This window comes from Copidosoma floridanum, unplaced genomic scaffold, assembly GCF_036245765.1.
Source record: "Copidosoma floridanum isolate Cflo_tuat_1 unplaced genomic scaffold, Cflo_Japanese_pri ptg000006l, whole genome shotgun sequence".
NCBI lineage: Eukaryota > Metazoa > Arthropoda > Insecta > Hymenoptera > Encyrtidae > Copidosoma > Copidosoma floridanum.
Genome location: NW_028321883.1, coordinates 7,018,192 through 7,034,704, shown reverse-complemented (window position 1 = coordinate 7,034,704; position 16,513 = coordinate 7,018,192). Strand labels below are relative to the sequence as shown.

Sequence of the window (16,513 nt, the reverse complement as noted above, 5' to 3'; positions counted from 1 at the left end):
CAAATAGAATTACATATGGCATTACCAAGCTAAAACCCCTTATGTAATGCCATACGTAAAAATATATGTAATGCCACATGGCTTTCCTGAAGATATTACAGAAGTAATCACACATGGAATTCCGTCTTTCTTTTTCAGGTGGGATTACACAAGCGTCTCGGTAAAATACCTACAAGCTTTGTAGAAGTCCTGATCAAATACAACATAAATCAAGACATATGGTCTCATGAGAGTATTGATATAATACTGATAGTTTCGCGACCGTTTTTCCACTTAGAATTTTGTAAGGAGGATCAGCACAGTTTAAGGATGCAGTCACATGGATTACAATAGAGCGAGCAGGATAGAATTGTCTCCATAAGCGGCTGTGTTGAGTCTATTGCGCTGCAGGATACCCCTATTCCGCGGCGCAATAGACTTAACACAGCCGCTTATGGGGACAATTCTATCCTGCTCGCTCTATTGCGCTCCATGTGACTGCAGCCTAAGAAAGCTTTAAATCCTTCTTCTTTTTGACAGTATCTAATAGACCTAGAGCTGAAGCCGAAGGGTGGTTAAAATTTTAACTAGCCGCTACTTTCACCAGAATTGAGGACTTTCATGATTCGTAGAGATCTGAAATATTCACGTCATATTTCATTTTGGTAAGAGTATTGTTGGTATTTAAGAAGTGCCATATAGTTTTTTTATAAGTCAGCTGCAACTTAAATCACTAGAGAGAAAATAAAAAGTTTTTAAATGAATGTGCCATTCGCGGCAAGATAAGAGTGCATCTCGTGCCCGAAAATCCACCTTCAAAAAATAGACCCCCTACCCGATCTTATCTATAAAACTCATGTAAGATAATAGATAAGGCATTATAGATAACATTGTAGATAAGAATACAATATCTTTATTTTTGGAGGTCGATTTTTTGGTACAAGATGCATTCTAATCTTGCTGTAAATGGCACTATTACTAATCAACTTTTTATTTTCTATCCATTGGTGTAAGTTGCGTCTGGTTAGTAAAAAAATACCATGCAGCATTACTATAATTACCACATAACTCTTTACCACAACGAAATATGACTGAAATCTTTCGGATCTCTACGAATCATAAGATTCCTCAATTTTGGTGAGAGTGGCGGCTGGTTAAAATTTTGACCATCCTTCGGCTTTAGCTCTTGGTCTAGACTCTAGACATGAATCCATAGAAATATTACCAATATCTCTATGTATGACGCTGATCATACCTGTATGAGGTGAGAATGTTGCGTACTAAAAAAAAATGTACGAGGAGTCTTGAAGCTGCAAGTATGGAAATTAATCACAGAAAAGTCAACATAAGTAGTGATGATTCTACACAAACAACATCATGCACAGTTGAATCATTTTCTGCTGAACGAATTCCTGATAAAAGCAGTGAAATAAAGCAACGTTTGAATGATTTTGATAGTAACAATATTTTAATTTTTTAACTACATTTCTAAACTTATAATGATGTATATCAAATACATAACAATTTATTTTATATTTATTTATTGACTTGCTATAAATTTTTTATTCTTTCAGTTTCAAATAAAAGTGATGAAACAACCATGACTGTAAGGAATCTTAACACCCAAGCGAATTTCAAAAAACCTTTATTTGTTAAAATTCCAGAACATCCCATCAAAATCAAAACTTTGGTGCAAGGCTGCATACCTTCAGTATTATCAGATTCTGAATGTACGCCAAATGAAAAATTAAACAACTCATCTTTTAAACGAAAGTCTACAAGTTCAAAGTCTGCAGAAAAATCTGTTGATGATAAAACTGTATATGTCGAACCTTTGTGGAGTGGTATACCAAACGATATCTATAAAATGGAAGTTTTAAAATCTGGTGTTATCTTAGAGACTATCGATTTGTCATTAAAAAATTATCATGTTGTTGGACGTTCACCATTCTGTGATATTTCAATGGCACATCCAACAATATCTCGATTTCATGCAGTTCTACAATACAGAGCCGTTAGTGATGAAGAAAACGATAAAGGAATGTACATTTTTGATTTGAATAGTACCCATGGAACTTTTTGGAATGGGCATCGGATCAATTCAAAAGTCTTTGTGCGACTTCAAGGTGGTCATATGATTCGATTTGGCTGCAGCCAAAGAAAATTTATTTTGCAAGCTCCATTGTGTGATCAAGAACCCGAGTCAAAATTTTCTATTACAGAACTCAAACTAATAAGGAAAGAAAAATTAAAACAAAAAAAAATGTTGAAAAATCAAAATGTAAGTGAAGCTGAAGAGACAGAAAAGTTACTTAAAGACGAACTTAATGGAATTAATTGGGGAATGAAAGAAGATGCTGATGAAGAAAACGATATGACAGAGAATCCGTATGCACAAACACCTAATGAAGAGTTGTTTTTAGATGATCCAAAAAAAACTTTACGAGGCTGGTTTGAACGAGAAGGTTACGATTTGCAATATCAAACAGCAGAAAAAGGCATGAGACGATTCTTATGCTGGGTTGAGTATGTATATTTTGAAGTCTTGCTATATCTATGAAATAAGAAACTTGATCTTTTATCTTCTTTATTTCCAAGCATTAGTGATCCTGTAAAAATCATCAGAATAAGTGTCACTTTTTTTTTTGGCTGTCATGTTCATCTATCAAGGGCAGGACTAATTACAGAAAGGAATCGAGAAACTATTGATCATTAAAAACGGTGTATTACAACGAAAAATTGATGACGCTATATATAAATAGAGAGGGTTCGAAATATATACATCCATAGAGTCCTTAATTTTCTTGATAAACATGGCGGACTGCTTTTACAGGATCACTAGCTAGTTCCCGATTGGAAATTTAAAATGAGCGACAGCTTGGCCCAAGTCAAGATGCCCAATTTTAGTCAAGGTGGGGACAAGTCTGTCCTTGCAATGGGGCGCAGACTTAGGCACAAGCTTCTCCCCAACCACCGCCCGGTACTCGCACTTCCATGCCATAATGAAATCCTAAACTTTAAAAACGTTAAATTGTGTTAAATGTTGTCAACTTTACTTGACGTATTGTTTTATATACTAATATGTTGATCCCTTCATTGAGATAATCGATCATTTAGAGTCGAATTTTCAATTCCGACCCATGTCAGCAACTCAATTTCACTCATAAGAACTTTCATCGGTTAAAAAATAAGGCTTATCTGCCACTTGGGTTATCTAGTAAGCATTATATACTTTAGCTATAGGATTTGTACCTTAACTCCACCAAAAATTGACAAAGACGAGTGCTAAACAATGGTCACTTTTTAAAGTATAGGACTAAAATTAACAAATCCTAACGACAGTAGTACCAGAAGTTGTTACCTCTCGAATAGCCAAGCTTTTTTATTTGCGTACTTTGTGTGTACAAACATTTTATTCCATTCCGTCCCCCATGGAACAACCACTCAGTGTACGTGTGCAGATACACAAACTACAGTTTTTTATTGCAATTGAGGCTAGTAAACTAAGTATGGGTGGACAATTCATTCTAATACGTCCATGAGTCATACTAGCACTATAAACTTTAAAAATTCCATTCCGACCCTACCTCTCCTCAAAGTGCCGTTTTTTTTTCGTTGAAGAGCAATCAATTTCAGCCAAACTTTTTTTTCATCACTGTTCGGCTAAAAGATAAGACACGTGTCTCGAAGTTTCTTCCAATTGGCCTCTTTTCGCTACATAAATGCAAAAATGGTGGTGCTACTTCCAACGTTGGTAGCCAAGTGGTGCACTCCATTAGGTGGCTTTATCTGGGCTTAAATGAAAACGAAAACATAGTCGTAATGATTAAGGAGGCTTGGGCGTTTGGTGTCGTATCTATTGAGGGGCCCCTGTGGGGTACTTGTCATACAAATGATTCTTTGTAATATTTTTTTTATAATCATTTTGATTATACACATGTGTGAACAAAATAGCAATAAAACGCGGAAAAGTCATTCGGAAAATCGATATTAAAAAATTTATTAGTTTTTCCAAGGTACCTTGTGTAAAGATGACGGCCCTGCCACGATAAAGCTGACAACACTGTACTCTCTTGCTCTCATCTGCTATTATATACCTATACTTGTGTTAGACTTAAATTTTCATGCTTGTATGTTTATGAATGTACAGCGCATGCGCACTTACAGTACCTGAACAAAACAATTCTCATGTTCGATGTTTTCCTCGCTATTTTCTCAAAATTTAACGTGTTGATCCTATTTTTTTTTTTAAATAATAGATTCTTTATACTTTCAAGTACATGTACCAATTTAATGTGTGGGCCCACAGCTTTTTATTGCGGTACGGTAGTCTATTGAATTTCGGGTTCCGTAAGGTTGCGTGTTAAAATGACGAATTTTCACAAGCGATTTTCTCGAAAATAAATGTGTTGACCTACCTATTTTGTTTTCCTAAAAAAATCTAGCAAACTTTATCTATATAATCTCTGAATTTCAGACCTAGCCAGCATTTAATTCAAAATCGCCCAAGCCTCCTTAAAACACAAATCTTTGAATTTTATGTTCCAAATGAAATGTTACAGTGATTTTTTTTTTAAATACTGAATTTTAGCCAAAATCACATTATAAGCGATATTTACGCTCTAATTAAAACAGCTGTAACTTTTGAATGGAGGCACAAAGTGGAACAAAATTTTTTTTTTATCGATGGGTCTTGACTCCAACTTTTATGTAAGCCTAGTAAGAACACTCGAACTGTTGAAGGAGCTTAGCTACACGTGTTAGAAAGAGATACAATTATTCAAAAATCGATGAAAACTGACTTTTATAAAATTTTGCATAACTTTTGACTAATTAATCTTGTAGTTGCATCCCTTCAGATATTTGTTACTAATGTTGTGTACAGTAGAAATACCATAAAAAAATTTTTTTTGAACCAACTTCTTTTTGAACAATTTTTAAGTCGATCTCAGCAAGTTACGACAGAATTACCCATATTTAGTTGTACTTGCAACAAACCTTATGCACGTGAGTTCACTTGTAAATATGAAGTAAATCTTAATTAGAAATATATAAACATATTTTAACCAAGTTTTTATTTATTTAGGCTGTATTCCACAAATGCTGCCAGCAGTTATGTTACGTAGGTCGCGGTAATGCTGCATGATCGGTCGGTGCTACTGTCAACCTGTACTATCTGGGGCCGTACCATATAACCTTTTTTCGCATCGAACGCCTATGTTATAACATAAGCTCACGAAGCGAAAAAAACTTATGTGGTACGGCCCCTGTTGGTGGGTTCTGCATGTCAAAAACTTAAAAAACTCCCAAACATCGGTGTACTTAGGAGCTATTCACATAGACATTTTTTGCTTATTTCATTGTGAACGTTCATATTGAAAAGGGGGTTCTACTGTTCCGCTAAACTCAAATTGAGTGAACAGACTGAACATACCTATACCTCTTTTTTCCATCAGGCAACAAAATCCCAACCCTGCTATGGTTGCAACTATGTTGACTGACAGGGTCCGTACCATATAACTTTTCTTCGCTTTGCGGGCCTATGTTAAAACACGGCCCGCGAAGTGGAAAGAGTTACATGGTACGGCTCCTGAGAACACAGTATAGGTCTGTTCAGTCTGTTCACTCAATTAGAGTTTAGCAGAACAGTGGAAGTTGGAACCCCATTTTCAATATGAACGTTCACAATGAAATAAGCAAAAAATGTCTATGTGAATAGCTCCTTAGCATGCAAAAAATATCGAAGTGTGTTGACATGTGGAGAATTGGAGATGCGGAGCCCACCGACAGTCAGTACAGTTTGACAGTAGCGCCACCCAACCGTGCGGCGGTTCCACGTTCCACGACCTACGTAACTTAACTGCTGACAGCATTTGCGGAATACAGCCTTACTGAGCCTTAAAAAAAGCTTTGGAAAAAAATTAAAGCACTGAAAGGTGTGTAAACGTGTAACTCTGACACCTTTTTAACCTCTGGCACTATAAAAACAATCTGAAACGATCAATACATTTTTAAAGAATATTTTTAATAGAAGATTGACAAGAAAGAAAGTAGTCAACAAATAAAAAAATGATTGATTATTATCTTACACTACTTTGAGAAATTCGTCTTTGATTGATCCATAGGACTTGCTGATTTCATAATTCTCCGAGTTTTCCCCTTTACAACTTTACATAGCATGAAACATTTGATAGTGTGCGTGATCACGCCAACTAATTATACACACAAAATGCTCGTGCAAGTTATACATATATATGTATACCTTAGTACGTAGCTGTGCAGACGAAATCAGGAAGTGGCTGGGGAGAGCATGTTTCCAAATCTGCGCCCCATTACAAGCCAACCTATGTCCAAGCTGGGCTGCCTGTGTTGGGCCACACGTCTAACTTGGGCAGCCCAATAAAATTCCCCATCGGGTTATCGAGTCTGGAATCTACCATAGAGAGATAAAAATAGAGCGACCTATCCCCATCTAACTCTGTACTGTGCGATGATGCCACGTGCGAGAGAGAAAGATGCCGAAGGGCCCCCCGGATAACATGTATTAAGTGGGGCCTTTCGGCAGCGGTCTCTTTTGCACTTATGACAGCATGAGGATGTAGGGTAATGTGGGGATAGCGCTTTCTATTTTTATATCTCTATGGAATCAACTCCCAACGTTGTTCATACCATGTGCCGCGCGTGGTGTATCGTAAGTACCACAATTTACACTTGATAGCCACAGAGCTGTGTCCATCAACAGACCGTTTGTGGGACTGATTCAGTACCACCCGAATAGAAATGAACCTCAGTGTAGGATCAAGGATGGATCTTGCACGGATCAGTCTTGTGCATAGTTTCTGATCACTCACGGATAAGTTTAACGGACAGAAGATATAGAGTATAAGGATTAAGAATTGATCCAAAACTGATCCGTGCTAAACAGTGTTGGGACTGGTAGGGTGGTGGGTGGCGATCGCAATAGGACAGTATGAGTAGAATAACTTTTTTTTAAACTAATTACTAATAGTGATTTTATTATTGAGTTACTTGAAAGTAACATAATTCTTTTTTTTCGATTAGAGTACAATTTAATAAAATCTTATTTAGCTCTAATTGCGAAAAAAGCAAAATAAGTTGCAAGATTATATACTTCAAAATTGGGACCAATAAAGTAAAATTATTGATCTACAAACAAAAAAAATTAAAAAAGCCAAGTAAAGACATGAATTTCATAAAACTTTTGAGTTGCAGCGCAGCTGCCACAAAAAATGTCATAATCTGTCAAAACTGGTTTTTGCGATTTTCTGGAGAACTACGCATCTGACGGCAAAAAGTATTTCAATATTAAAAAACCACAATAAATAAACAAACAAAATAGATTTAAACTTTTTACACACCGCTGTAAAAAATTTGTAACTAACACAAAGACATTTTTCAAACGCTAATTTGAATGAGTGCAAGTACCGAAAATGTTTAAAAAAAACAATGAGTTTCTGATAGTGGTGTAGCAGCACGGTGCTGCCCATTCGGTCGATAAAGGCAAAATTCCACTACAATCGGCTCGAAAATTTTTTGAACTCTTTGTCGCCTTCGCGTTGAACGTAGGCCAATTTTTATTAGCAAAGTCATTGTTACCAGGCAGTGCTATGAACGTTTTGTATGCAAACGTTTTTTCCCCAAAATATTAATCAGAGTTTCTCTACAAAACACAATTTAGCCGACATTAGTGGAATCGAGCAAATAGTGGCCGAGTAGGCGGCGCCGCACCGCCAAATCGCCGTCAGAAACTCAATGCGTTTGTAACTAATATTTTCGGTATTTGCACTCATTCGAATTTAATCAAACTTTGACGTATTGTAGAGTAACTCTAGACGAATAAAATCTAGTTTGAAAAATGTCTCTACGTTGGCTATAAACTTTTTTATAGCAGTTTTTTGGAAGAACCTTTTTTTGGTTTTCGCTGTGGTGTGCAAAAAGTTTAAATCTAGTCAAGTTGAAATTTGGTGTGGATGTTAAAGGCTGAAATACCTACCTTAAATCAAAATTGTAGCTCTAAATATTATAATGAACAAAAGTTTTTAAATTTCAAAAACTGGCCAATAATACGGTTTTTTTGCAATTTGCGCATAACCTAGTGAATCGATTGGGATTTACCAAAACTAATTATGTTTGTTTTTTTATTGCGGTTTTTTAGTATCACAACTTTTTTTGTCGTCAAACGCCTGGTTCTCCGGTAAATCGCAGAAAACCAATTTTGACAGATTTTGACATTTTTTTTGACAGCCGCGCAGCAACTCAACAGTTGTACAAAATTAGTATGTTTATACTAACGCAAAGATCTATCAAAAAAAATTTTTTAATTGTTGGTATCAGTTTTCCGTATTTAAGCCCCTTGATTGGCTAATTCTGCCAGACTAGATGTATTTATTGTAAAATCAAATACTTATGTTAAATAACTCATTTTTTCATAGAAAAATGATATACAATTATTTTTAATATAATGGCGTTAACAAATGAACGATAAGGCATTTTACATATACGTATGTATGTGTGTTAAAGAAAATAAAAGCTTTTTAAAATCCTTGACGGCTTTTACAACTAACACATTTTTTAAAATTATCATTCGTCATCGTCCTAAGGCTCAGGAATGGCTTTTTTTACACAAAGATAGTGTTTTTCAGCCGGAAAATATTTCACAAAAAATTTTATTTATGATACAAAAACGTGCTTATCGTTTAATTTACCTATCTCGAAGAATATTAACTGACACTAAAGTAATAACACTAAAGAATTTGCATTTTGTAAACACATAATTAATTCGCTGTATCTTCAGTTGAATGATAAAAAAATATTTTTAAAATTATGACACCAAACTAACAATATTTTTTCTGTATTCATTAATTTGTAAGACCGAAAAAATTTTTTCACACTGGACATTAATTAATTCATCGCCTTATTTCCCAAGGTAAACAATTTTTATCAAGAGCTCTGACTAGCATCCTGTTGATATTTGTTTTATATTTAACAAAAAAAAAAAAAAAATACAAAGAGGCTAATATCCTACAGTATCGGTATCGAATCAGCCGATAACGTTCGAAAAAATAAAAAAAGTAAGGGCAACAGATCTTTAGCTGTTGCTCGAGTGTGCGAGCGTCACCTTGCCAACGAAAAAAAAAACACTTCTTCTCGCACCGTCTTCTTGACCGGTTTGCAGTTCGCTCGTTGACGTAACCTTCAATTGATACATTTTTTTCACACTTTGACCTACCATCAACAAGCATGCAGCACCCACGATTCCTTTCTTTGGCTTTTGAGGTTGCCATCGACGAGGACGCTTTTCTGCGGCTGTTCTTCCCGCCTTTGCTGGTTTTTTTTTACAGCCGTACTTCTTTGTAAACAAGTTCTTCAAGACAAAAAAGGAAGCAAGATACGACAGACACAGCAAAAAGGGTAATACGCAAATATTAAAAAAAATAAATACAAGTTCACGAGTTCAAAATTATAGAACAACAGTCCTCACGAGAATTTGTGCTTGCACATTTCATGAGGGCGATGGCCCGAATCGGAGCCTTTGGCTCAGCCGAACATCCAGGTTGGATCCTCCTGGGTTAAACGTTTCATTTTTCCTAATCAAACAGAAACACGAGTTTTTATTTCAAAATACACGAGTTTTACATGATCTTTTAGTATTAATACTCTCACTCTCTTCATAACCTTATTTTTATGTTTTCCTTTTCAAACGTGCTCATAAGTAAACAATTGTCAGGCTTTTTTATTTTGCCGTGGTGATCTGGCACATATTTTTCATTGTAAATACATTGTAAAGTTAAGTTTTTTGTTTTTATCATTTGTTTGTATATATTATTTTGTGAAAAGAAAAATTTGAGTCGTGATTTAATATTTAAAAATTAATCAAAGAAAATATATTAAAAACTTACCCAAGGAATTATCCAGGTTCTCTAAAAAACGAGAAGTTGCGAGTCATTAATTCGGTACTGTTTTCAAATGAAATGTCCAATCATAGAACCTTTTGTTTACCTTTGGACTTGAAAATATAGACAATTTATTTTTAAAGACGGAATCCCAAAAAAAGATTACACAAAGTTGATTTAATAATTTGGGATGAGGTCTCCATGATTTTCAAAAAAATCTTAGATATAGTACTCGGAACGTTGCGTGATCTATTTGTTACAAATATACAAACATACCTTTTGAAAACAAACTAATTGTTAAAGGGGTATTTTTTCCAAACTTTTCCTGTCATAAAAAAGAGTAATAAAAGTATTTTGTAGCTGAGGCTATTAAATCATAATTATTATGGATATTTTTTTGCATTTTAATATTGAGTATGAATATTTGTTCATAAAATGTTAATTTTTTAAAATTATTATTAGATATTGAAGAGAGAAAGATAAAAAAATTTGACATTTTCAGACACTATTGAACTAATAAAAATATTTGGCCTTACATAACTAATGTTCTAAGTAACACAACTTTGAGTAAACTGAATGGTAATATATATGCCACTTACAAAGGTATTAATATTACTGATAGTATTATTGCTAGTAAAATTTCAACATTACATGCGATTATTATACATCATACAAGACATATATGTATAAATCTTATCTTACTAATATATAAAGCACAATCGCTAAAACCGTTGTAATCGCTAACCGCGAAAACTGCTGAACCGATTTCACTGATTCTTGACACTTCCTTGATAGTTTTAGTATAGTTTTTATCTTGAAAAATTTAATAATAATAGCAATAAATAAGTTCAAAGTTTTGCAAAAACATGCCAGCTTTTCACTTCAGTTCGATAGGATCCGCCAGGTGGCGTTGACATAAATCGAGGCTACCTGCAACAGAATTAAATAAGTGTGGTTATAATACGCCGGGGAGTCTCGAAAATTTCTGCAGTTGTCTACTGGCAGTTCATCGAGAATATAGATAATAGTCGTGCAGCTGGGTAACCTGATTACCGACGACACTCTTCTCTGAAGGGCAAGTGACCCAGGTCCACATCCACCCTGAATCTCTAGGATTAACGAGTGCGACCATCAAAAAATTATTCTAACGGGTAACGTCTCTGGAGGAATACCAGGAGACTCATCTATCCAGAGCACGACCTGCTCCAACACTTCAGAGTTGTGTGGCCGTACCACCATCCCGCCTGGTACCGTCAGAGAATTTTTGGCTACAAATGTAAGCCAGGAAAGATAGCCCTGAGGAGCGCGAGCAGACAAAACGGCTTCCTTGTCAGTTTTCGTTATCCCAACAGCATACCCACTCTTTCCTGACTAAACGATGAGTGGTTGGTTATCCGGGAAACGACCCCAAGACGAGATATTCTTTGGTCAGCGGCGTACCTCTCTCCATCACAGTCTCCGTACATGGAGACGTCGAGGGTAAGAGTCAAGCTACCCGCAGCCAGCTCTTCATCATCAGGAATAATAATAAGGAATAGCTGGAAGTTTCACCATTGGCTCTTTTTAGGGCCATTATAAGTATTTACGTTCCCTACCTAACCATCAATCTCATAGGTTCTTTTGAGGACCACTTAAGTTTAAACTACCTTGCGAACAAATACATTTTTACTACCGTTTCCGAAAGCGATTTGTCGACTAAAAGACTATATCAACTAAAGACAGCCACTATTCAACCAAGTTAGTCATTCACTGGCAGACGTCACTTGCGGAGTTGTTCTTCGCAAGGCTGGAAAACCCGGTGACCGACGACCCTATATGTATTAACCTCTCGACCCTAAGCATTCAACCAGGAATCACTGACCCTCTTCAAGGTCTGCGCTGGGCGAACCTAACAGCTATGAAGGGTATAAAAAACTTGAGCCAATGGGACAGTCTCCAACAGGCAAGCATCGCGAACCAATCTCCCCATTTTAGATCACCCAACACAACTGAGTCTGCAAAAAAAAAGGTGCTTTAGACACCAACGGCTTCAACGTCATATCGGGAGACGTTGGGAAAGAACTCTACAGTTAGCTCTAATGCTTCAGGCTTTCTAATTTTTCTCATGATCAGTCTGGGGCTTCAACAGTAGGCCAGAAAAGATCACCCTGAGGTATCCAAGCAGTCACAATTGCTGTAAACTTTAGTCAAGAAAGAGTTTACTTAGGAAGCTCACCGGTCTTTTTTAGGGCCATTGGACGTTGAACTACTTTGCCAACAAATGTAGTAGAACTCAACAAAGTTGACAGTAAACAGTTTTTAGGGGTCACAAAAGTCTTAAGCATGCCAAAAGTCACAAGAGGGTTAATCGGAAGAAAAACTTCGAATGTATTCAATAAATACAATTTCAGGCGTCAAGAAACTGACGCAGAAAATTTATCGAGATTGGAACAGCAGCATCAAAATCGACAGATAGAGAATCCTACACGTGGGAGATCCGCTTTTTATCGTACCCTGATAGTAATTTCTCAAATCTTTAAAGATCTAAATTCAGATTTTTAAATAAGTAGAAAATGTATTTGTGTTTTTGAGGCAATAAAAAATGTAAAGATTAAGCTCCAGGGCTTTGTTGCTCTGGTAATAAAGTTGTGAGATAAGGGAACAAAAAGTTTTTTTAATTATATATTTTTTGGGAGCTTAAAATCTTAACAGCCTTATAAAATAGCCCTTTTTGTGAATTATACGGGAGAAACTGCAAATCAATGGCTCCTTATGGCCAACGATTATTTTATGGCACTAGGAACGCACGGTACGTTTCAGCATAATTACATTTTTCTCAATTTTTACAGCTTATTATTTGACCCAATAAACTGCATGGATTCTAAACAAATACGTTTTTTAATAAGAAGATTTTTGTTCTGATAAATGTCAGGAATACATTTAAAATTTTCAACTGAAAACATTTCACATTACATGTCAACACACTACGGTGTTCCATTTAGTAAGTATCGGGCGAAGCCGAGACGAGGTCCGCTAGTGTAACATATTTGTGTGATATTTATTAAAAAAAAAAAAAAAAAAACAAAGTCACAAAAAAGCTAACTATCGAAATAAGCATAAAACCTCATTATGAAAACAGTTCACTTAGTTAATAAACTTAGTGTATTTATTTGAAAAATAGTTTTTCATAACTATTTGTAATTATAAGATCGATTCGGTGCCATAGGTAGTATGGTAATAATACATGTTATTCCAGCGGGGAGCTATGGGGGATCATGGGGTACTACAAAAAATCGAGTCGAGCAACCGTGAAAGGTCTTTGTAGGGGGTTTTGGAAGGCTGTAGGGACGCATTGAAAATTGAACCTACAAAAATGAGAAAGAAAACAATCGAGTTGTACCTTTTCCGTAGGGGCTATAAGGTGACGGTAGAGGGGTATTTAAGGGGCTGTGAGGAAAATTCTGATGAGCTGAGCCTAACCTAAATCATTTTATAATATAGTATGATACATCTTTTTATATTACAAATTTAATTGTATAGGGCATTAGACGCAACCTCTCTCTCTTCACCAACCCTTAACTCACCCTTACCACCCTCCATGAAATAAAGAAAAATTAAGTCTTTTTCTCCGTTATTTTGACTCATAACATTTTTTGTCCAGACCCCCATTGCCTTCACCAACCTTTCACAGCCTCCTACCAATCCCCACACGATTTTATTTAAAGAACTTAGATGGACTTTATACATACAAAAACGTTTATTCTATACAATACTCCATAGTATAATTGAAAGTTTATTGATGTAAATTTTATTTTAATGTATTTTTGAGTGCATAGGTTTTAGTGTTCAAAATTTTTTTTAATAATAATTTTGTTAAACTATTAGTAAAACATTACTTTATATACATTTATTGATGACGTGAAATTCATACAAATATGAGTATTAATTATTCCTAATTATGTTATCATAAAAACCGTGGAAGTATCACTCTATTAAGGCATTCATTTTCATGAGTTACTTTACAGAGCCTTATAAAACCACCTAGAGACAGTATATACCTGTCCCTTCGTCAAATTAGATTAGTAATATTATTATTTCGTACAAATTTTAGCAATAACTAATGACATGAATTTATTATTTTGTATATCTCGTTCTAAAAGCCAGCCTGTTTCTTGTTTAAACCTTCAGCTTATACTTGCCAAAAAAACTTTTGAAAATTTTTTTTCATATAACTAATAGCTTTTTAAATGATACTGATGTTTAAACTAGAAATATATGTGATGTATAAAAACAATATTAGAAACATATTTAAATTATACGTGTGCATTTAGGAAAAATTTATCTTTACATACAGAGTGTTTTAAAATGCATTCCAAAAAACTCTATGGACCAATTAAGCTCGTTGAGATGAACAAAAAAGCTTATTGCAGTTTTCTGATTGAATGCATTCTTTAAACGATATGACGAATGAACTATTTGCGAAACCAACGAATCAGCAAGACTTATGCGATGTAGAGGCGTGGTCGTACTCATGAAAAAAAGCGATAAAAGACAAGTAGTAGTAGCTCCGTGCATACACTGTGCGGCCCTCATTTCATACTTCCAACCCATATTAAATCTTATGGAAGAAAATAGTACCCGTGGCAGCCACCAGCGACACCATACTCCCGTTTCCATAAAACTCCGTATTAAAGTGATAGCCAGCGCCAGCCCTCCCCTCCAACTTTATGCACGGAGCCAAGAAGGCAAAAAAAGGTAAGACATGGTAGCGGAAGAATGATGTTGATTAAATCATAAGTAGAGACCAATATTCCATGTATTGTACCTACTTAGGGTTAACAAGAGTAGCAGATTTTATCAAAAAACAAGACTATGATTGCGGTTGATAATAAACCGGATGGAAGGTTCTAAACATCCGCAAATTTTTTTTTTTTTTTTCGACTTTTAGGTCTCGTTTTTCATAGTAACTGTATAAACTGTTTTGGACACGAAGTCAATAAAACACAAGTAAAAAGTAATTGAATTATTAAATTATTGTTCAATATTATTTGATACACTTTTAATAGTGTGATAGACAGGAATTGAGACATTGATGTTCTTTTGTTATTCATTCATAGAAAATTTGGTGGTACGTTACTTAATATAATTTATTTGTTTTTTAATGAACTACTGATAGTCTTGAGAAAGCAGTAGTGATGAGGGATTTAATTGTTTTTTTTAACCATTGGACGTTTAGTGCGCCCTCAGTAGGAAAAATAGGGTTCGCATTTAGTGCGCATCCAACTAGGGCAAGCCCAAGGAGTCCTTTGGGCTCGGTGCTTGCCCTGGTGACATGCGGCACTAGGTACGAAAATTACCGTTTTTTTTTTTTTTTTAATGAACACAATAACAAAGCAATCAAGTATCGATACTGAATATCGCTTTTTTTGGGTATGTTAATGAATTACTCATACAAGTGCGACCAAGCACTTATTTACATAATTTTATTATTTCCCCTTAAGTCGTAAATATATACGTATAAATAGTTAAATAGATAAATAAATGAATAAGCAAATAAACGTAAAAATCTGTATTGGGAAAATTGTTGTTTTTATTTAATTTCTTAGTTAATGAGAAGTAAAGCCTTCTGGTACTAAAATAATTTTATCTATAGTAAAATATTTATACTACTAGAATATTTATTTAGTGATAAATAAATAAATTACCATAAGGCATAAGCACTAAGTTACTTGCTGTATTTTTTTATCTAATTAACTAATTGATGAGTAATTATTTGCCAGCAAAACTTAACGCTCAGCTAGCCAATAAATTTAATAATTCTTCGAAGCATCAAACAGATTTTAAATTAAAAAAAATTCCCTAACCAGATGCCACACTATACTTCATTAATTAATAAAGCAGTTATCGAAGGCCCTTTTACTAAATACTCTAGTACGCTTACTTGTGACATGAATTTTTAATAAATGACTCTTGGCATCTTGGCTGCACGAAGAACAATTATTGACTGACCGTTTCCAAGTCACTCTCCCGAGCTGTTAAAACTCAACCATGCCATCCCACAATACAGTCCACTACAATCAATTCCAAACAGTGGATTACCGAAAGCCCTTATTTTGTATTTTATTAATTAACAAAGCTATAGTAACTTACTCTAGTGTTACTTCTAGATTACCAAGTGCGCTCACTTGACGCTTAATTAATTTATTAGGCAATAAAAAAAGAGCCTTTTACTAGCTGTCCAAGAGTACTTTATTTTTTAATAATTGAAAAAGTAATAACTTATTTTAACGCTTTTTATTCGATCCATGACTTGTTGCTTACTTGACACTCAATTTATTAGGCAACAAAAAATTCTCTATATTGAATAACTGAGTACACTTTAAAATTATTTTATAAACTATTAAATCAATAAAAACTTATTTTTGTGCATCTATCTAGATTACCGAGTTGTGGTGCTTACTTGACACTGAATTAATTTATTAGAAAATAAAAAAAGACCTTCCACCGAAAAATCCTGAGCGTCTTGTTTCAAGTTTGTCAATTGATAAAACAATAATAATTAACATTAGCGCTGATAGAGACATAAGCATAGAGTGAGCAAGGAGTACAGCTGACTGTATGTAAAATTATCGGAACCAGCA

At 34.8% G+C, this 16,513-nt stretch overlaps 1 protein-coding gene across 1 annotated transcript in view; it reads left to right on the top strand.

Annotated features, from left to right (window-relative positions):
- Window positions 1-1,141: 1,141 nt before the first annotated feature.
- The window catches only part of LOC106643100 (kanadaptin), a 230,702-nt gene continuing 215,330 nt past the window's right edge, over window positions 1,142-16,513 (top strand). Inside the window, exons 1-2 of the mRNA XM_089598587.1 lie at window positions 1,142-1,436; window positions 1,554-2,505. Coding sequence (XP_089454713.1) covers window positions 1,250-1,436; window positions 1,554-2,505 — 1,139 coding nt within the window. The 5' untranslated portion in view covers window positions 1,142-1,249. The remainder of the gene's footprint in view (window positions 1,437-1,553; window positions 2,506-16,513) is intronic.